At 37.4% G+C, this 22,300-nt stretch overlaps 1 protein-coding gene across 2 annotated transcripts in view; it reads left to right on the top strand.

Moving 5' to 3' along the window:
• NR2C2 (nuclear receptor subfamily 2 group C member 2) overlaps positions 1-22,300 on the top strand; it is a 71,414-nt gene that overhangs the window by 17,973 nt on the left and 31,141 nt on the right. For both annotated transcript variants that reach the window (XM_083353838.1, XM_083353837.1), the window contains 9 exons: positions 8,368-8,478; positions 9,027-9,227; positions 9,741-9,843; positions 13,123-13,302; positions 15,328-15,475; positions 16,870-16,963; positions 17,974-18,107; positions 18,490-18,667; positions 19,617-19,738. In XM_083353838.1, coding sequence (XP_083209964.1) covers positions 8,407-8,478; positions 9,027-9,227; positions 9,741-9,843; positions 13,123-13,302; positions 15,328-15,475; positions 16,870-16,963; positions 17,974-18,107; positions 18,490-18,667; positions 19,617-19,738 — 1,232 coding nt within the window. In that variant the 5' untranslated portion in view covers positions 8,368-8,406. The remainder of the gene's footprint in view (positions 1-8,367; positions 8,479-9,026; positions 9,228-9,740; positions 9,844-13,122; positions 13,303-15,327; positions 15,476-16,869; positions 16,964-17,973; positions 18,108-18,489; positions 18,668-19,616; positions 19,739-22,300) is intronic.

Genomic DNA, 22,300 nt, shown 5'->3' with positions numbered 1-22,300 from the left:
TTTTCCCATTGATTTCACTTGTCGGAAGATTGCAAAAGATGATTACATGACCCCACAATACTGCAACCGTTCTAAACATGAGCCAGTTGCCAAGTGTCCAAATTTTAATCACATGACCGTGGGAATGCTGCAATGGTCATAAGTGTGAAAAATGTCATAAGTCACTTTTAGTGCTGTTGTAACTTTGAACAGTCACTAAATGAACTGTTGCAAGTCAAGGACTACGTGTACTACATATCTCAGTCTTTGTTTTCTCTCTTTCATAAGCTACTTATTGTGTCTAATAATTTACTGACTAATGCAATTTTTTGAAACAAAGATTATGTTTGAAAACTTACCATTTTGGTACGTTATTTTAAATTAGGTAGGTTTTCTTTTTATTGATATGTATTGCTGTATTTTTAATGATGACAGTTCTTTTGAATTGTGGGCACATTTTGAATGTTCATAATATGTAAATATTACTGTCAGATAATGGCCACCACAAAAAAGCCTGTCTTTTTCACAAAATGGCTACTAAATTAGACTTTTACCAGAAGCTTTTTGCTGCCTTACATATAGCTTTTTGTTAGTTGAGAGGGTTTTTTGTTTTGTTTTTTGCTGAGCAGATAGAGATCCCTCCAGAGAGAACATTAGGTAGCAGCTATGCATCATTTTTAGAAGGGACACGGTGGCTCAGTGGGTTAGGACGCTGAGCTTGTCGATCAGAAGGTCGGCAGTTTGGTGGGTCTGTGCGCCTTTAGCGTCTAGTCATGCCGGCCACATGACCACGGAGACGTCTTCGGACAAGCGCCAAACGTTACAAATCAGATGAAGCAATAGGCTTACTGAACAAAAAGGTTTATAGAAGCCTTAGTGACCACATGCGCTATTTTGCATATACCTAAGTTCAGCTTCAAAATGACCACTGTTGACTTAATTTGCCATTATTTCATGCAGATTAATAATTGGAAGATGTTCCAAGTAAAATATTGTAGATTCTCTAAATGCATCTTTTGATCTGATTCTATGACTACAAAGTCAACCTTTTGGTTCATAGTAGCAAGCTATTATTTAAAGGTATCTAGTAGCTTTTCCTTTTTTAAAGTGTTTCCTATACAGATAATTCAGAGGATGTTAATTTTGAAAATACAAAAGAAACAGTACTAAAGTAGAAAGTTGATAATCAACATTTGCGCACATTCCGAAGTTCATGACTGATGAATATCATGAAAAAGGATAGTTGCTTTTTCATTTGACATATGCAGGTAACTTGGAGAAGGAAAATATTTACTGGACATATATAAGAATAATAGCCACTAAATGGGAAGGAGCTAGCTATCGTTTGACTTTTACAAGCCATGATCTTATTTCTGCCAGTTTTAGATGGTATCTTTCTCAATTTTACAGTGAGGGAAAAAAATTATTTGATCCCCTGCTGATTTTGTACATTTGCCCACTGACAAAGAAATTATCAGTCTATAATTTTAATGGTAGGTTTATTTTAACAGTGAGAGACAGAATAACAATAAAAAAATCCAGAAAAATACATTTCCCAGGTGTCTTTTATACCGGTAACGAGCTGACATTAGGAGCACTCTCTTAAAGGGAGTGCTCCTAATCTCAGTTTGTTACCTGTATAAAAGACACCTGTCTACAGAAGCAATCAGATTCCAAACTCTCCACCATGGCCAAGACCAAAGAGCTGTCCAAGGATGTCAGGGACAAGATTGTAGATCTGTCCAAGGCTTGAATCGCTACAAGATTATCACCAAGCAGCTTGATGAGAAGATGACAACAGTTGGTGCAATTATTTGCAAATGGAAGAAATACAAAATAACTAAATTTCCCTTGGTCTGGGGCTTCAAGCAAGATCTCACCTTGTGGAGTTTCAGTGATCATGAGAACAGTGAGGAATCAGCCCAGAACTACACGGGAGGATCTTGTCAATGATCTCAAGGCAGCTGGGACTATAATCACCAAGAAAACAATTGGTAACACATTACATTGTGAAGGACTGAAATTCTGCAGCGCCCGCAAGGTTGCCTTGCTCAAGAAGCACATGTATAGGCCAGTCTAAAATTTGTCAGTGAACTTCTAAATGATTCAGAGGAGAACTGGGTGAAAGTGTTGTGGTCAGATGAGACTGGAGGAGGAGGAGGAATGCTACCTATGACCCCAAGAACACCATCAAACACTGTCAAACATGAAGGTGGAAACATTATTCTTTGGGGCTGTTTTTCTGCTAAGGGGATAGGACAACTTTACTGCATCAGAGGGCCGATAGACGGAGACATGTACCATCAAATCGTGGGTAAGAACCTCCTTCCCTCAGCCAGGGCATTGAAAATGGATCATGGATGGGTATTTCAGCATGGCAATGACCCAAAACACATGGCCAAGGGAACAAAGGAGTGGTTCAAGAAGAAGCACATTAAGGTCCTGGAATGGCCTAGCGGCTAGCCAGTCTCCAGACCTTAATCCCACAGAAAGTCTGGACAGAGCTGAAGGTTTGAGCTGCCAAACCTCAGCCTCAAAATGACTTAAAGAGGATCTACAAAGAGGAGTGGGACAAAATCCCTCCTGAGATGTGTGCAAACCTGATGGCCAACTAGAAGAAATAATAAGGGCTTTTGTCGCCAAGTACTGTCATGTTTTGCAAAGGGGTCAAATACCTATTTCACTCACTAAAATGCAAATCAATTTATAACTATTTTGAAATGTTTTTTTCTGGATTTTTTTGTTGTTATTTTGTCTCACTGTTATAATAAACCTACAATTAAAATTATAGACTGATCATTTCTTTGTCAGTGGGCAAACATATAAAATCAGCAGGGGATCAAATAATTTTTCCCTTCACTGTATCTGAATGGTAATCCAAAAAGGCGAGAACATGGGCAAACTTCCTGACAGAAATATTGCTCAACTAGCGGGTCAGAATCACATGTTTGTAAAGAAAAGATTATTTGGCAATCTCATGAATGATTTAAGGAATTTGTGCAATAAAAGGTTACCTGCATTCTGAAGAATATTGTCATTCAGTACTTTGTGGAATCATATGTATAATTTGTATTATTCACTTTTATGGATATTTCCATTTATTTCCAAATGAAAATAATTCTTAAATTATTGGCAATATATCAATTATTTGACTTTTGAATCAATATAGTTTTCTTAACTGTTTGTGATTCTTGTATTATATGTTAAATTACAGTAGTTCTTTTACAAGAATTAAAATGGGGATTTATAGTTTTCCAATAAATACTTTATAAATACATTTATAAATAAATTCTAATATACTTTTGATGGGCACACAATTTAATAAAGACTATTTTTAAAAGATATTAATTTAATAAACTGCAAAAATGGTAGATGACTCATAAACAAAATACTATAAAAAGTTTTTATTGTTTTCTTTCGTATTGGCATGCAATGTATCAGACAATAACGAAATTATTTTCTGATGAAATTTACTATTTTATTGATTGAATAATCATCGTAAGATCCAGGATAGACTAAGGAGAAAGCTCTGTAACCTAGGTACATCTTTCCCAGTGAAATTAATTGTATTATTAGACAAACTGCTTCAGCAGCTGGCAAAACAGCAGGAACACGTCGATTCTGCTTCCTTGGTTACAGGGAGTGATAGTGTACTTGACCTTCACAGGAACAGGGTCATGGGGAGGGCATTTTTAAATAATTCTGTCATTTTATCCCTGGAATCTTTATAAATGGAGTTTAGATACAACACTTGGGAGTAGAATAGAACTAATGTCTTCAGTTTTCTTCAATTGTTTTGCCCAAAGATCTTTGCTGAGGAAAAATGTAAATAAAACTGCAGAATGATTTGACACTGTAAGTATTGGAGTCTGTATAGTTTCAAGCTTGAAGCAAATAATTCTAAGATTACTACAGATAAGATTGTTCTTTAAATGAATATATGGAATATATAGGTAGTATTTATGCATTATTTTAGTAATCTTTTATTAAATGACATTTTAAATGACATTTTACAGTAATTTAAACTGATAATAATTATTAATATTTTTATCAAATAAATGGATGTACAAATTAGGAATATTTTAAGTGTTTGGAAAAGGCCATTATTCTTTTCATACTGATTTTAACTAATAGTTTTAATCATAATTATCAGTTATTGATGTATTTTATTGCTTCACATCCTTTATATGGTGACCAATATTACTTAACACATAGTTAATTCATACTTTGTAACTATTTTTATATCACAATAATTATTAACATTGTCTGATAAAATACATTACTGTATTTGATTTTGCATTATCGAAGTCAGATTGTTACTGCATTCCTTAAGAATAAGTCTGGTAGTAAGCAAAACTATGTGCTTGCCTATTTCAAAATTGTCTAATGCAATCTTTCCCAAATTAGTACTTTCTAATACTAATATTAGCCATGGTGGCTTGGAATTATGAGAGATTTTCTTAAAACCATCTGGATAGAAGCAGGTTTCCAAAAGCTGCTTTAGACTAAGATATGTAAAGATGAACTAGTAAGAAAAAAAATGTTTGTTATATTCATTATGTTAATGCATGCATATGCACAGATAATACAAAACTGTTTGAAATTAAATTTTAAAACTGTAAATTGATATATTTGCATATTTTATTTCAAATGTCAGTTGTTTAACAACAGAGCTATATATATATTATTGCGTGTGGCAAATAATTCTGCAGTGGCAGATCTGACATTTCCTGTACCTCATATCCATTTCCAAAATGCTATGCAATTTTCTGAATGAAAAGTACTTATATTGTGCTTTTTAACCATCTTCTCTTCTGGGGGGGAAATAGTATTCTGCTATAAGTGGCATCTTATACTATATATTTATATCATTGATCTGTTTCTTTTAATTCAAAATGTCGGCAATATAACATCAAGGACCAAGCTGAAGTGCTGCAAATAACTTTTCTATCCTAAATATCTTAATCTTGTAAGCCACCAAGAGTCACTTCAAAGCAAGATGGCCAGCAAATAAATAAATAAATAATAAAATAAATAACGTTATTTTGTATAAAAACTTAGACTGTGGTAGACATTTTTGACTCATTCTGTGATACTGCCCATTTATTTATAACTGTAGACTTAGGGTTTTTTAAACAGCATTTCATAAGGCATTTTTTGAGATCATTGTTAATTGTATTTCTAGTTAAAATAAGTCAGAAAAAGGCACATATTGTCTGTGTTTAAAATAAAAGGCCTTTTTTTGGAACTGGATTTTTCTCAATATGTAGTATAAATATGACTATAATGGAGCCTACCTATCAGCCATAAGTCATAATGGCCATAAAACGGTTCACCCACATGACTTGATTTTATGACCTTTTTTATGCTGACCATTAAAAAGAGTGCAGTTGTTGTAAAGTAACTGCCATGGTCATTAAGTCAACACTGTGGTTGTTAAGCACACTGATAATTTGTTACAGAAGTAAATGCCAGTATGCAGCAAAACTGCTGTAAAACTAGGTCATATGAACATGAGACACTGCAAATAGCTGTAAATGCGGGCTGCCGGCCAAACATCTGACATGTGATCATGTGACCATGGGACGAGATTCTTGGAACTTCAGAAGTGGGTCATAAATATCTTGGGGGACTCCGTCATAACTTCAAACTTCTTTTAATGGTTTGATTTGTTTTTTGGCCATAGTTACTTGATTTACAACTGTTGTAATAAGTTATAAAATCAAATCTGGTCATGTGCTTCCTCGATTTATGCCTGCAACATCTTACAGCCAAAATTCCGGGCTCCATTCTGGTCATACATAAATGACTAATGTGTGTTACTCATTTAGCCTTCAACTCTTTTTATATCTATGTATAATTGATTTCTTTTTGCCATTTATATGAAAGGATACTAACATGATTTATTCGAATATTTAGGTGCCATGTATTTTTTTTGAAGCACATGATACTGTTTACTTTAAAAAGTAATGTAGAAACAGCACCATGTGACCCAGAAAGTTTATTTATTTGTATTGTCATATAAATAAAACTTTTGAATAAGATTTTTTTAGGCCTTCAGATGAACATGAAAATAAATTTTGGTGGAATGTCAAGATTGACAGATAATATCAAACAGTGGGCTCATCTTACTGCATGAACTTTAGGCTTGTTCATTCTGTCTTCTTGCATGTATTTATACTGTTATAGCAAATTGTTGCTTACTGTTATATCTTAAGTAGATGTAGTTGCCATACCAATGAAACATTGAAAGAAGTCTGTTAATCCATAACTATTTATATCTGAGTTGAACTATTAAATTGACCACATTTGTCTATGTAAAATAATGTTCAAAATAATATTCTCTTGAAGGTGTTGTTTGGAATTCCCCTTCCTACAATTCTGTTCTAAGAGACAACTAAGAACACACCTCCCTTCAGTTAGGAAGCAGATTGATGACTAATGTCTCTTAACTTGCCATCTTCTTGGAAATGACAAATATAGTCAGTACTATAAAACAAAAGGATATTTAAATTAAATAAATCTTATTTTCAAAATAAGAAAGAAAGAGCTTATCATCTTCTGTAAGGCCTTAAAGGCCTGGGTGGGTCACAATGTGGAGTTGAGTCAGTGCATTGGATAGATCTGATGGATCTGTTTTTACAATGTCTGCTATTTTATGTGTTGTTTTAATTTTTTTAAAAAATATTTTTATATTTTTCTAATGTTAGTTGTCCCAAGTCATTAATTTGAGATGGACAGCTATATCTATCTATCCATCCATCCATCCATCCATCCATCCATCCATCTATCTATCTATCTATTTATTTATTTTGTATCCCACCTTTATTATTTTTTCAAATAATTTAGGGTGGCAAACATCCAACATACCTTCCTCCTATTTCCCCACAACAACAACAAAAGTAGGTTGGGCTGAGAGAGTGACTGGCCCAAAGTCAACCAGTTGGTGTTCATAGCTAAGATGGGACTTGAACTTGTGGTCTCCCACTTGCCAACCTGATGCCTTCAGCACTAGATCAAACTGTCTTTCTATATAAATAAATAAGAAATATTTATCAGGATTTGTCCACAAGATCTATTTTACATTTTATAGTATATTTGAAAAACTGTTCTCTCATTCAAAATATTTATTAAACATCCTTAGTCCATCTCATAGGAGATCCTTTATGTAATATCCTGGTGGTGCAATGGTTATAATGCAGTATTGCAGACATACTCTGCCCACAACCTGGAGTTTGATCCTAATGGGATTCAAAGTTGACTTAGCCTTTCATCTTTCCGAGGTCGGTAAAATGAGGACACAAGTTGTTGGGGGCAAGATGCAAATATTGACATTGTAAACTACCCAGCAAGTACGGTAAAGCACTATGGGGCTTTGCCATCCTCTTTGAAGAAAGACTTCAAAATGTTCCAACACAAGAATGATTTTTACCTACATCCCCTACAGGAAATAGAAACAATTTCACAGGTATTCTTGAAATGTCTTTTTTTTATAGACATGGCATATAGTCACCCAAGATCAGATAGAGAGATCTCTTGCTTTCTTTTAGCTGACATCTCAGTAAATATTTGTAGAAGGGTTACCAGATTTCTTGTAATTGCTGTTGCTGCAAGACAAGTTAATTATATAGCAATCTTGTTAATTTGTTTCCTCCAAGGTGATTTGTATTCCTTTTGGCTTGCTTGTTTTAATGTTCTTTATTTATTCTGACTACTTTAATACATGCAGTATTTTAGTTTTACCTTCTGTATTTTGTCCTCTGACTATAAACTTAATTTAAAAACAATTCTAATTTTAATAATTATTTAATTATCCATTTTTCTTAGCTTTTGCATTGGGCTGTAATACATTATAATGTGCCTGATATTTTGGTCTCCAAGGGCATATACCCTCCAAATAGTTTACATTATTACCTTTAAAGAAGATTTATTTTTAATCAGTGCAACATATATACTTTTTAACTATCCTTACCTCCACATCCAAAGACACAGGTAATTGAATTCCATTTCCTATTAAGAAAATGGTAATGCATGGAAAATAGTTTTATTAGTGCACCATGTCTGAAGCTTTTCTTTCCTGATGGAAGGTTGTAGTCCAGGATGCAAAAAAATAAATGACATATATACCATATTCAGCATACCAGCTTCCCTTCTGAAACCCTTAGAGCCTGTGGAGCTGATTTGGAAGGCATTCTTTGGAGTTTGGAGGCAAAATATGCGCCTTATAACTTGGAGAATATTGAGCATGTACTCTGCTGTGCAATCCCCTAACCAAAAGATTTCAATTATTTAATAAAATATTCATTAAGTTATATAATAATGAATAAAATAATAATCACTGTACTGTTTTGCCATATGTAAAGTCTTTTTTTTCATAAATCATCCTAGGTCCAAACTGTCCAGTCAACCTTATCTGAAACTCCAGTGATGACCAGCCCTTCCCAGCGCATCCAGATAATCTCCACAGATTCCACCGTATCATCACCACAGCGTATTCAGGTATAGTTTTTTCTTCTAAATATAGTCTGTTTCATTTTTCTGCTTAATGTGTAGCATCCAATTTGTTCAATAGAGCATATTAATTTTATTTTTTTCTTTTATGTAATAATTTCAGACCTAATATGTAATTTTATAGTTATTTGGAGATGGTGTACAAGGAACAGATTTACTATGAGAAAGCGATCTACTACTTGAAAGGTTTTATTTTATTATTGGAACTATGTTTTTGTAAGCATCTTGGGAGAGAGCCTTCTTTCCTATTTGTATGCACTGGTGAACAATACATGTTTGAAGACAATTTCTTGTTTCATTTTGAGTAATTATTCAAAACACCTGTTGATAGAATCTTTCCATTTTTATTATAGCATTGTTTTTCTTTTTTGCCTAACCTGCATCCATAATTTGGTAACAAGAAACACAGCATCCTTGATACCTTAAATAATTCTTAAAGGTGAACTTAAAACTTGTTAAATTGATTTGTTTGTTTCTTTACTTATTTATTGTATTAAATTTATTCTCACACAGTCATGTTTTTATTTTTATTATAGATTGTCACAGATCAACAAACAGGGCAGAAAATTCAAATAGTGACATCAGTGGATTCATCAGTATCCCCAAAGCAACAATTTATACTTGCTAGTCCAGATGGTACTGGAACAGGGAAAGTAATATTAGCCGCACCTGAGACTTCTAATACCAAGCAACTTATTTTTACCACCACAGATAATATTGTGCCAGGCAGAATACAGGTAAACACCACAGTTAAAGAATGATATGTATATTGGATATTCAGTCTTAAGAGCATGCAGAAAGAGGGCTCATAGTTTAACTAATTAGCATAGTTCTGTAGAATTTATATTCTAGTTTCCACATCATATTGCTGAAATGCTATCAGCTCAACAAAAATCAGATGATATCAAAATATAGAGGCAAAACTAAAGATGTGATTAAGATTGTATAGATCAACATTGTCATATTATGCAAACAAGGCAAGGGGCAGTGGTTTACATCATCTTGAGGCAATTAGTAGATGGCTCCCATGTGTACGAATCCCTATAACTTTTCTTCACTTTATCATGTACACTTTTAAACTTTTTCCTTGCTGTCTTGCTATATACTGTTTTTTTTTAAATTTTTCATATTTCTTCACTTTCTGCATGTTTATTTTGCAGTTGCACATTTTATGTTTAAAAGTTTGCAGCATCTTTTAAATGCAATATCAAATAGAAATTATAGTGAAATTTTTAAATGTTTCATTTTAGATTGTCACTGACTCTGCCTCTGTGGAACGTTTGTTGGCTAAAACTGATGTCCAGCGGCCACAAGTAGTAGAGTACTGTGTTGTCTGTGGAGACAAAGCATCAGGTAAGATGCCAAGCTACTTGGTTGAAAAGACACATTTGCCTAAACACTCACACGGTACCAATCTTTCATTCAAAGGCAGGTTTGGTGAGGCTAAAAACAGAAGAAACTATTTTGGTAGTAGTGGGGATTCTTCAAGAAAGTAAAAAAAAACAACCTGACTTGATGTCTTTTTTGTAATAGTGATATTGTTAATTTTCCATAGACTTCCTGGCCCCCAAATGCACATTATTCCTTTTAGTCACATATGCAGTGAGAATATCTCCCAGAGCACCTAGGAAATTTGCTGTGGTTCCCATTTAGAGAGGAGCAGCATTGTGGAAATCGTGTTGCCTAACAATGGAATTGTATGGGGTATTGAAGAAAGCAAAGTGGTACAACTAAAGACACCAAATCTAATTTTTGAAATACTGGCTTGGCCTCAGAGCAAGAGAATAGAAGATAATGTCTGGGAAAATTTTAGACTGACTCAATCAAATGTTTGAATGCTTTTGATTCTATGGAAAGTCCCATTTGATTTTTAAAAAATGGACTTAAGTTCAGTGGAAGTAAGGTGAAGAGCACAAGGCTCACAGTGATTTTGGCTTGCTCAAAATAGGACAGAAGAAAGAATTACTAGACAATATAATAAATGTTCTAAAGAACAAATAGAAGCTTTCCTTTCATTTTTGTCTTCTTGACTGACTTTTCAGTTGACTGATTCATTTTAACAAAAACGTGGTAGGGGATTTTCAAATCAAGATGAGGCCAGGAGTGTAATGCTTCAGTGCAGTAATCTATTGGGTGCAGATTGCCTCAGAAGGAGAATGCTGACTAGATTTTGAATTAGTCAGTTTGTACATTTCAGTAATTTGCTCAATTGAAAGTTTTTGCAATTATTTTTATGCAATGCACAGGAATGTTTCTCCTGATTGAGTTAATGCAAAAGATACATAAATAGTGACTTTTTATTAAAACCAACTAGCCATCATATTGTCAGAATAATTTTCTTCCTTTTCTTGAGTCATAGCTCTTCAGTTATTTTCCAGAACAAAAGATACTTGAGAATACTAGGGTAATACTAGTGGAATAAGTATTTTTTAAAAATACTGAACATCTTGATAAAGCCGCATGACCATAGTGAGCATTTTTTGAAGGAATAGGCAAAGAGCACTATTAAAGCCTCATAGTCAAGAATGAGAAATATTCAGGAATTTTTTCTCCCCATTCCCTATAAACTGCCTAAGTAAGGTTTCTCAAACTTTGCTTCATCATAAACCCTAAAATTATAAATCAATTTGTATGCTTTGCTGTTAAATCTGGGCAAGAAATAAACAATACTTTGAATAATTACATTGTAATCTATATGTCAATTGGTACAATTATACAACATTGGAACTTTATAAAATACAATCTTCTTTAGAACAATAAAGCAATTATATTTAAAATTATGTAATGGTTAGGATAAACTTGTTTACTTGTACGTAATTATTGAAATATGGACAAAACTATTTTTGAGATAGCCACTATCGTTGCATATTTATTTTTGGTGCATACTGCTATTTATAGCAGTAATTATAGGTAGTCCTTGACTTATGTCCAAAATTGAGCCCAAAATTTCCATTTCTAAGTAAGACAGTTGTTAAGTACATTTTGCTACATTTTACAACCTTTCTTGCCACTGCTGTTAAGTGAATCACTGCAGTTGTTAGGTTAGTAACACAATTGTTAAATGAATCTGGCTTCCTCATTGACTTTGCTTGTCAGAAGGCTGCAATAGATGATCACATGACCCCAGCTGTCATAAATACAGCTGTCATAAATACTTGCCAGTCCAGATTTTGATACTCTGAGACCAGAGTAATAATTGTAAGCTTGAAAAACTCTGTCACTTTTTTCAGTGCCATTGCAACTTCAAACAGTCACTAAATGAATTGTTGTATATCGAGGACTACCTGTATGCATAATCCTTACTTTGCTTCAGCTTTTCAAGGCAGAGTGGGAACAAATTTTGCAAGAATTAGCTCTGCATGTACAAGCCATCACACATGCGCATCCAAATCCGGAGCCTTATCAGAATATGCTCCAAACAAGAATAAGCAGGAAATAGCATCAGATAAGCAATCAAGAAAGAAAGAATACTCTAATTAAGGAACCATCAAGGGGGAAAAAAAACACCTCAGTCTAGACTGGCAGGGAGAGCATCTGTGTGTTTTGCTTTAAGTGACAGCATTAACATAAATTTGGCTGCTGTCTCTGTTAAATCTTTATAGTTTTTATAGCTTGGTTTTACAGTTCTTCACCATTCTGAGAGCTTTCATAGTGATAAGTTGTATAAATGAGTGACTATCGTATAGAGAGTCCTCAAGTTATGACAATTCATTCAGCCATTGTTAAAAGTTACCCTGTCATTGAGTGAAAGGACTTACAACCAGTCCTCAAAGTTCCACTGCTTGCAGTGTCCCCACAATCATGTTAGCAAAATTTGGCTGTTTGGTAACCAGATCACACTTAAAACAGGTTGCAGTATCTCCCAGTCACTTGATCACCATTGCCGGCCTTCCCTGCTAGCTTCCTACAAGCAAAGGTAAAAAAGAAGTTGGTGGGGAAAGTCACGAGTTGCTTGGGCAAGTCTGTCCCCTCCCCAACTTTTCTTGACTAACATGCACCATGGTCTCCCTCCCCCTCACTTGCTCACACCCACCAGCACCCTCCTTCTTCCCTGGCCTCCCCGAGATCACACCAAGGTGTACAGTCACCAGCATCTGGCTTCCCTGCACTTCCACTGCATTATAGCACAAACCCAACTTATGCGCAGCTTATGCTCAGCCTCCCTCTCCCTCTGCTACCTGTTTATTAACTCACAGGAGGTGGAATTATGTTACCTTATGTTTGAGTTATGATGACATCTGGGACTGCCTGAATTGCTGTTGCTAAGTGATAGGGTATTGTCACGTCACTCTTTACAGCTGTATCACTTAGTGACTGCAATCCCAGTCCCAGTTGCCATCATAACTCAAGGCCTATCCATAAGTGGTCTCCAGCTGGCTTGCACGCAAAATATATCTGAGTTTCATTACTGCAATATCATAAAACAATTCTACTATGATGTAGAACCTCAAAGAAATCCAGGAAAGCCCTTTGATTTACAAGACTTAGATTTTATAAAAATTGTGAAGTTAAAAGCAAATTGACAGAACCATTGACTAGTGAATATTGCATAAGTAAAAATTGTTTTAAAATGTACTTTTCTATTGTAATTGTATTTTCTTAGTTTCTTAGATTTTCTCCCCCTTTTTAAAGGTCGTCATTATGGTGCTGTCAGTTGTGAAGGATGCAAAGGCTTTTTTAAAAGAAGTGTGAGGAAAAATCTGACATATAGTTGCCGTAGCAACCAAGATTGTATCATCAATAAACACCATCGGAATCGTTGCCAATTTTGTCGACTCAAAAAATGCCTTGAGATGGGAATGAAAATGGAATGTGAGTCCTACTGTCCATAAAATGTTTCTTTTGTATCAAAAAACTAAAAGTGAAAGTTTGGTGATTTTACTGATTAAAACTTGTTTCTACTATTTGGTACACTGATTGCATACTCCCAGTCAAACTGTTTTTGATGCTAATCTTTGGCTGAGCAGAAGTAAACATTTACATCTTCAAAGTTCAGAGGTTGTATTGTAAATGAAACAGCAAAATGTTTCAATTGGTATATTGATTGATGGAAATGTGATGATATTCAAAACAGAAATGATTATTCTGATTTTGGGAGAGCTTATATCTTGAATATGGTAGTGTATTAAAAAAATTAATCGACAACTGAAGGAAACAATTCTGGCAGCAGAACTGGGGAATGTATCTGTAAAATAGAGAGTCTCTAGTGTTAAATAAATCACTAACATCTTGGTTGTTCAGATCAAGAGCAAAGACAGGATGTGTAATGCCTGACTTGTACCAAAAATATTCCAGTTGCTTTTGGAAACCATTTTCCTGGATAGCTGAGAATCTCCATAGACATAAACCCAAATTTGAAGTTTCAGGAGTTCTCTGCGGCATATGGTGATGTAACTGTATTTCAGGCATTCAGTAACTGGATCACACTTACAGTCGTTTGCAGTGCCCCATGGTCATGTGAATGTGTTTTATTTATTTATTTAGATTTATATACCACCCTTTCCCGAAGGACTCAGGGCGGTTTACAGGGCATTTAAAAGAGAGTCAATACAAACGTTAAAACAAATTTTAAAAGATTAAGTAAAACCCTGAGAACAGTAATAAACCCAATTAAAATTAAAATTTTAAAAATTCTCAGCCTGGGCCAGAGAGCTCAAAGAGCCAGGTCTTCAGGTCCCGGCGGAATGAACGGAGGTTGGGGGCAGTCCTAAGCTCCGCAGGCAGCTGGTTCCACAGGGCAGGCGCACCCACTGAGAAGGCCCTACCCCTGGGTGTTACCCGCCGGCAATCTCTTACCGGCGGCACCCTGAGAAGACCCTCCCTGTGGGAGTGCACTGGACGAAGGGAGCTTGATGCTGGCAGCAGGTGTTCCCTCAAATATCCCGGACCCTCGCCATTTTCCAATAGTTTTACCCTCGTTTTACAATAGTTTTGCTGAAAACCAGCATTTATTTCTGGTTTTTGGCAAAACCATGCCCGTAGCAAACCATTGGGTTTGTTTGACAACTGCAGATTTATTTCATAACCACAGTGATTCACTTAACAACTGCCACAAAAAACTATCATAAAATTGGGTGGGCCATGTAACTGATCATTTTCTGACCATCACAAGTTACAACATGACTACTTGTAGTTGTGTCAGTTTCATTTTACTACAAATTTGGATTCTTTGGGAAAATGCTAAGTCACCAATACTTTTGGCTGTGTCTGTAGGTCCTTTGAATTTAGCTATATTTCATAAACGTACATCTAGTATGATCCATTGTTCAAGCTGGTTCACAATACTTCACTTGTTAACTATATTGATATTAAAATGGATGCACAATTACAATTAATATTGTTACTAATTGTTTCAGGGCTTTTCCCCCCCCTGCATTTAAAATGTTGTATTTGTGCTTTATTTTTCTGAGACCACAAATAACATGGAAAAAGTAATACAATTATTTTTGTATGTAGGCTGGTGCATATTTGAAACTTGTTGCTTAATTTGGCACAGCCTGTAAATTTCTACTTCTTTTTTGTTGCTGTTTTTTTATTTCTATGTTCCTTTTTTCTTGGTTATATTTTTAAATATCTGTTAAAATAAAATAAAAAAGTGCTAAAAAGCTTAGTGCCATTAGTATATTATAGAAAATATCTCCCGACAACTTTGTAATAATATTGTATAAAATGGCTGATAATTATTCACTTTATCCTATGTATCAGAACCACAGGATGCAATAATCAGTATAGACTACACCTTTGGTTAAAATGAATAGTATATGTGGGTTAATGCTTTTAAGAATCTATGTGTTGCATAGAGTTTTAAATCTGTGCATTTGATGTGTTGTGATGTAGCTGTACAGAGTGAAAGGAAGCCTTTTGATGTACAGCGTGAGAAACCAACCAATTGTGCTGCTTCGACAGAAAAAATATATATTAGAAAGGACTTAAGAAGTCCTCTGATTGCAACCCCAACATTTGTTGCAGATAAAGATGGGGCTAGGTAAGTAATGACTGTGTCTTTAAAGCCCCTTTAGAGTTATATATTTAAGTTGTGAAAACATTTCAATATTATTTAGAAATTTACTTAGACAGAAACTAGCTTTATTTCCTTATAATTGAAACACTATTTTTATTTTATTCATTAACATTGTCCAACTTTAAATTGTAGAATGACAAATATTAATAAGCAAAAAGAACAAAAAGCAAAATGGTATGAGATTTTGTTTCCATTCACTCTTTTCATTCTTTTTCAAATTATATTCTTGTGTGTACAGATATAGTACTGTATATCCTTGAGCGTAAGACCATCCATAGATAAGCAAACTCTCAAAATTTTCATACCTTATTCTCAAATAGATTTATCCACAATGGTATATGAGCAATATGTGTGCTTCAAGAGAAAAACTTACTGTATATACTGGTGGATAAGTCCATCCAAACCAAATATTTTGGATGTATTTTGGCTCCTAAAATTCTGGATTTATCTGCAAGCATATACAATGCAGTATCTAAAGTACAAATCTCTAGAGAAAGAGAGCAGTGGGGTATTTTGTTTGTTTATTTTTGTTTTACTGTGAGAACCAAGTTAAGAATTGAATCTGGAATAATTACCTGGTGTAAAGACAGATTAGCCTGTGATTTATACTGATAGCCAAAACTGATCCAAAATGTTTAAATCAACAATTAATAACGATGTAGGATTGGATGAATCTTTCCATTGATTATTTGTTTGTGTTTAAGGAGTGACAATATAAAGGTTCCCTGTAATTTAAAAAATATCATTATGTCTTTGACATTCTTGATTCAGAGATGGAGACAAAAATTATGTATTTAAACAGTGTATGTATCTGTACATCTCATTGCTACAACTTTGGGTAGCTGACAAGTTAAAACCAAAGCCAGCAGAACGATTCAAAATAATGGGGGGGAAAGGTAGCAAAAAATTTATATCATGTGCCAGAAATCCAAAGAGATTATTTAATCTTGTATTTAATAGTGAACAACTAAGCAACATATTGACCTATCAGCTGGGCTCATCTAATACTCCAGTCCAAATTCATGGGAAAACAACTAGGTCTTAAGCATCTCATCAAAGGCCAAAAGGATTGGGGCTGCTTTAACAAGCCAAGAAGGGAGATGGATCTAAAGAGCAGATGGCTGAATTCACATCCTAAAGACCTATCCCTGTTTTGCTAGATTTGTTTACCCAGCCCTTCTGCCAGTTCAATGTAATTTCTGCAAAAGCAAAACCAGAAAGTATTTTGATCAATAATTTCAGAAATCACAAAATTAAAAATCATCATGTTACTGTTCGTGATGTAACAAAGGAATATTGTAGTCTTTAATAACATAATGTTATGTTGTTTTTGTTATTTTTATCCTCTTCCTGAACAGATCAGCCAGTCTTCTTGATTCAGGGATGCTTGTAAATATCCAGCAGCCTTTAATACGGGATGATGGTACAGTGCTACTTGCTACAGATCCCAAGGTAGCCTTCCTTAGATTTAATTGCACAATTCATGTTTTCCTGTTTTTCCTAGTTGCTTTTATTATATATGAAGAATGTACATATTAATAGATAATTTCCGTGGAGTATATTTGATATTTAACTAATGGCAATTGGAACCAGAATTTCCACTGCCAAGCAGTGTGGGCATAAAGCATGACCACATTGCCTAGCAAAGGCAATCTCTGCTGTCCTGGATGTTGGTAACTAAATCTCACGGCCATTAGATGAGGCAACTTCCTGTCACCTTCACGCAACCAACTCAGTAGGGAAGCTGGCAGGACATTGCGAGTCTCAGATAGCTATTTAGTAGCCCAGTGGCAGACAGCAAGTAGCGTAGCGAGATTGGAGGGTGTATGAGGGTGCGAGGAAGGTGTGGCAAGGCTTGGGAAGAGTACACGGGTGTGCAAGGCTACAATGGGAGATTGCAAACGGGTGCAATGCAGGCTTTGGGAGGATGTACATGTGGCTGACAGAATACAAGTGCAGAGGAACTGGAAGATTTACACCAGTTAATTGCAGCCTTTCCTGTCGGCTTCCCCCCTGACTCTGGGTAATTCTGCAGGGAAAATTGCCAACAATGATGATATGATAGTGGAATGTTGCAACTGGTCATTAGTGTGACCTGATTGCCAAACACCAAGTTTGCAATCATGTGAGTGCAGGGGTGCTGGGATGGTTGGAACTTTGAGGACTGGTCATAACCATTATTTGTTCACCACCATCATAAGTTCAAACTGTTCGCTGAACAAATGATCATAAGTTGAGCACTACTCATTCAGACTATAGTAATGAAAAATAGACCTGGCTTTATCAACCTCCTGATGTGTATTATATTTGATTGATATTATGTATGTTACCTAAAGTTTTCATTGTAATTTCAACTTCATTTTAATTGCTTTTCTATCTGTATTAGGAAACAGGCACAGATTATATTTAAAGTAACTCTTTTAATGCAAAATGTTACTTTTTGTTTTGTTTTGTTTTGTTAGGCTGAGACAAGCCAAGGTGCTTTGGGAACACTAGCAAATGTTGTAACATCAATTGCCAGCCTTAACGAATCTCTTAATAATGGAGATACTTCAGAAATTCCACAAGAAGACCAATCTGCAAGTGAGATTACTCGGTGTGTGCTTCATATTAGAAATTTTTCTAATTGGTCTCCCTGACTATTAAAAGTAATTTTTCATTGATGAAACTACAATACTATTAATAATAGGTATTGCTTTGTTTTTGAAATTCATTGTATCATTCATTCTGATAGACACAAGTGTACTTATAGTACTGCAGTGCCAAAGAATCCATTCCATTTCATTTATTCCCATCAGACATTAGTAAAGTACTTTTGTATGCCTGGAAACCCTGGCAATTTTCCTAGAGCTACAAATAACTTCCTGTTTGGGTGTTGATGATGTTATTGATTTGATGGACAAGATTTCAGTGGTTTTATTTCTCATTGATAAATGTAATATGAAAAGCTTATATGATATACGTACTCTTATTTGCAGGGCATTTGATACTTTGGCTAAAGCACTTAATACTGCAGATGGTACCACAGCAGAGAATTTAGCCGATGGGATGGATCCCACAGGTGGTGGAAATATTCATGTCATCAGTAGGGATCAGTCCACTCCAATCATTGAAGTTGAAGGACCTCTCCTTACAGATACTCATGTGACGTTTAAGGTCTGTCTTTCCTTGATTTATTTTGGCAGAGCTATCGTTACCTACTTCCTTCTAAAAATGAGTTCTCATAATTTATAAAATCAAATCACATTACATCTTAGTGTGCTGTTTGAAACAGATCAAGATTTGGTTATTAAAAGGAAAAAATATAATTACCAAATGCTACCATTCTGTAATTATTATTTTTTTGAAAAAATGTTCTCTCTATAGTATTGCATTTTAAACTTTTCTGATATTGAACCGTTATATTTAATTACAGGTAGTCCTCGACTTAAGACCACAATTGAGCGCAAGTTCTGTTGCTAAGCAAGACATTTGTTAAGTGAATTTTGCCCCATTTTACAATCTTTCTTGCCACAGCCTTTAAGTGAATCCCTGCAGTTGTTAAGTTAGTAACACAGTTGTAAATGTATCTGGCTTCCCCATTGACTTTGCTTGTCAGAAGGTCGCAAAAGGGGATCACGTCATCCTGGGACACTGCAACCGTTATAAATACGAGTCAGATACCAAGTGTGTGAATTTTGATCACGTGACCCTGGGGTGGCTGCAATAGTCATAAGTGTGAAAAATGGTCATAACTCACATTTTTCAGTACCGTTGTAACTTCGGCCACTAAATGAACTGTTATAAGTGAAGGACTACCTTTATTCCACCTTATCGTTGTAAATTGAGATCCCTAACTACACAGAAGTACTGTAGCTGTTATTTAAAATGCAAATAATTCTTTTTAATAATACATGGCAAGGCTTTTTTCAACCACTATTAGAGTGAAAAACATTTTTTTAAAAAAATATCAAAAATACTGATAAAACTATGTGAATGTTTAAAGAGATGTTCACTCAGTATAAAAGGATGTGGTTTCTTTCTGGTTCTATGTTACATTGAGTAATATAGCAATGATTTTAAAAAATATATATTTAGAATAAACTTCATGTTTGTTCTCCTGCAGTTAACTATGCCTAGCCCAATGCCAGAGTACCTGAATGTGCATTACATTTGTGAGTCTGCGTCACGATTACTTTTTCTTTCCATGCATTGGGCCAGATCCATTCCTGCTTTTCAAGCACTGGGGTAAGAGTGTACTTTCTTTTACTATTGATAAATATGGATTGAATGGAATCCACAATATATAATGGTTCTCAAAAATAAAAGTATTTCATTTGCTGTATTAAAGCAAATGCTGTACAGGTAGTCGTCAACCCATGACCACAACTGAGCCCAAAGTTTCCACTGCTAAGCAATGCAGTTGTTAAGTGAATTGTTCCCATTTTACACCTTTTTTTGCCAAAGTTGTTAGGCGAATCATGTGGTTGATAAGTGAATCTGGCTTCTCCCATTGACTTTGCTTGTCAGAAGCACCCTAGGAAGGTTGCAAATGACAATCCCAAGACCCCAGGACACTGCAAACACCATAAATACATGCCGGTTGCCAAGCACCTGAATTTTCATCACATAACTGTGGGGATGGATGCAAGTGTCATAAGCGTGAGAATCGGTCATAAGTCACTTTTTTCAGTGCCATTATAACTTCAAACAGTCGCTAAACAAATACCGTATATACTTGAGTATAAGCCGACTCGAATATAAGCCGAGACCCCTAATTTTACCCCCCAAAAATGGGAAAAGTTGGTGACTCGAGTATAAGCCGAGTCTGGGAAATGCAGCAGCTCACCTTATGCTCCTCTCCAGAGATCTTCCCTCAGCAGCGGCCGGCAAAGTAGCTCGCACGCGAAACAAGCCTGGCAGAGGAGCCGGAGCGGCGAGCAGAGGCGCCCGGCCCAGATCCTGCAAGGCCCGGCCGAGACACGCCCCCAGCAGCAGAGCTGCTCCGGCTCCTCTGCCGGGCTTGTTTTGCATGTGAGCTACTTTGCCTGACGCTGAGAAGACCTGCTTGGGCACTCGGGTTGGTGTCAGTCTCCGCAGGCCCTTCTCGTTTCCAGGAACGTCAAGCGCGCTTGGCTCCCCACCCCCACGGCAGGGCAGGGCAGGGCAGAGACTTGCTCGCCCTTCTGACGGCCCTGAAGAGAAACGAAGGGCTTGCAAACTCCCCGCGAGAAGCTGGGCGAAGCGCGCGGCTGGGCGAGTGTGTGCCTGCGCACGTATTTACGAAAGAAACGCTCCGAGAGTTCTTCTTTCTCCGCCCCCTTGGGGGGAACTCTAGCGACTGCTGTAGCCGCGCTTCTCTTCTCGGCTCCAAAAATAGGGATTTCTACTCTCTCTCTCTCTCTCTCTCCCCTCCCCACCCCGCATTCTCCTGCCTCTTCGATTGCGACAATAAAAGGGCGAAGGGTGCGCTGGTTTCTTCCTCCTTCCTCCCCCCTCCCCTCCCCTCCCCGATTGTCAGGTGAGGCAGCTGGAGGTCTGGCCGGGAGATTGTAGCCGTTTTGAAACGCCGCGTCTTGAAACGCCCGATCAGCTGATTTTCGGGTGGAAGAGCCGCGGCTTGAATCTGTTTGCATCTGCCTGAATTAGACCAAAACGGCCTGAATTTGACCAGAGTTGCTTTGTAATGGCTGGAGGAACTGCAGAGGAGGTCTTGCTGGGAGATTGTGGCCGTTTTGAAACGCCGCGGCTTGAAATGCCCGATCAGCTGATTTTCGGGGCGGAAAGAGCCACGGCTTGAATCTGCTTGTATTTGTTTGAACTTAACCAGAAACGGCTCGTAATGGCTGGAGGAACTGCGGAGGGAGTGAATGCTCCAGCCTGGAATATTTGGAAAGGCTGGGGGAACCGGATGAACTGCAGCTTAAGTGACTGTTGCCGGAGGAGCCATGGCTTGAAACGCCCCAGTTTTGGGGCAGCGTTTGCTTGTTCCGGGTAGAAAAAACGCTGTCGACCCGGCATCTTTTGCGGGGAGGGGTGAGGTGGGGTGGGGTGGGGTGGAGGAAGCAGTTTGCGAAGCAGCCGAAATGGGGGTGTCAAGCCCTACGGGGACCAGGGGAGCACTTCCAACAATGCCCGCACAGCACCGAAGGCCCATTGGCGCCCGCACCCCCCAACTGTTCGGCGGGCGAACGCCAGACCCGCTGCCGCACTTACAGCTGATCGGCGGCCGGAGGAGATTGCGATCGGCTGCGGAGGTTCCGCGGCCGCATCAACAGCTGATCGGCGGCCGGAGGAGATTGTGGACGGGCGCAGAGGGTCCGCGTCAGCACAGACAGCTGATCGGCGGCTAAAGGAGACTGCGAGCAGCTGCGGAGGTTCAGCGCCGGCACAAACAGCTAAGGGGCAGCCGGGGACGTCTACCGGTGGTCACGCAGCGCGATCAACTGAGCGGCAGCTAGAAACAGCCGCCGACGGTCGCACGGGCCTCACGGGACTTTTCGGGTCCGATGGCGGCTTGGAGAGTGTGGGTGGCTGCTTCGCAGACCTTGCATAACCGCCAGGTCTGCGAAGCAGCCACCCACACTCTCCAAGCCGCCATCGGACCCGAAAAGTCCCGTGAGGCCCGTGCGACCGTCGGCGGCTGTTTCTAGCTGCCGCTCAGTTGATCGCGCTGCGTGACCACCGGTAGATGTCCCCGGCTGCCCCTTAGCTGTTTGTGCCGGCGCGGAACCTCCGCAGCCGCTCGCAGTCTCCTTCAGCCGCCGATCAGCTGTCTGCTGAAGCGGACCCTCTGCGCCCGTCCACAAT

This window comes from Vipera ursinii (genome assembly GCF_947247035.1).
Source record: "Vipera ursinii genome assembly, chromosome: 2".
NCBI lineage: Eukaryota > Metazoa > Chordata > Lepidosauria > Squamata > Viperidae > Vipera > Vipera ursinii.
This window is presented reverse-complemented; position numbering and strand designations above follow the sequence as displayed.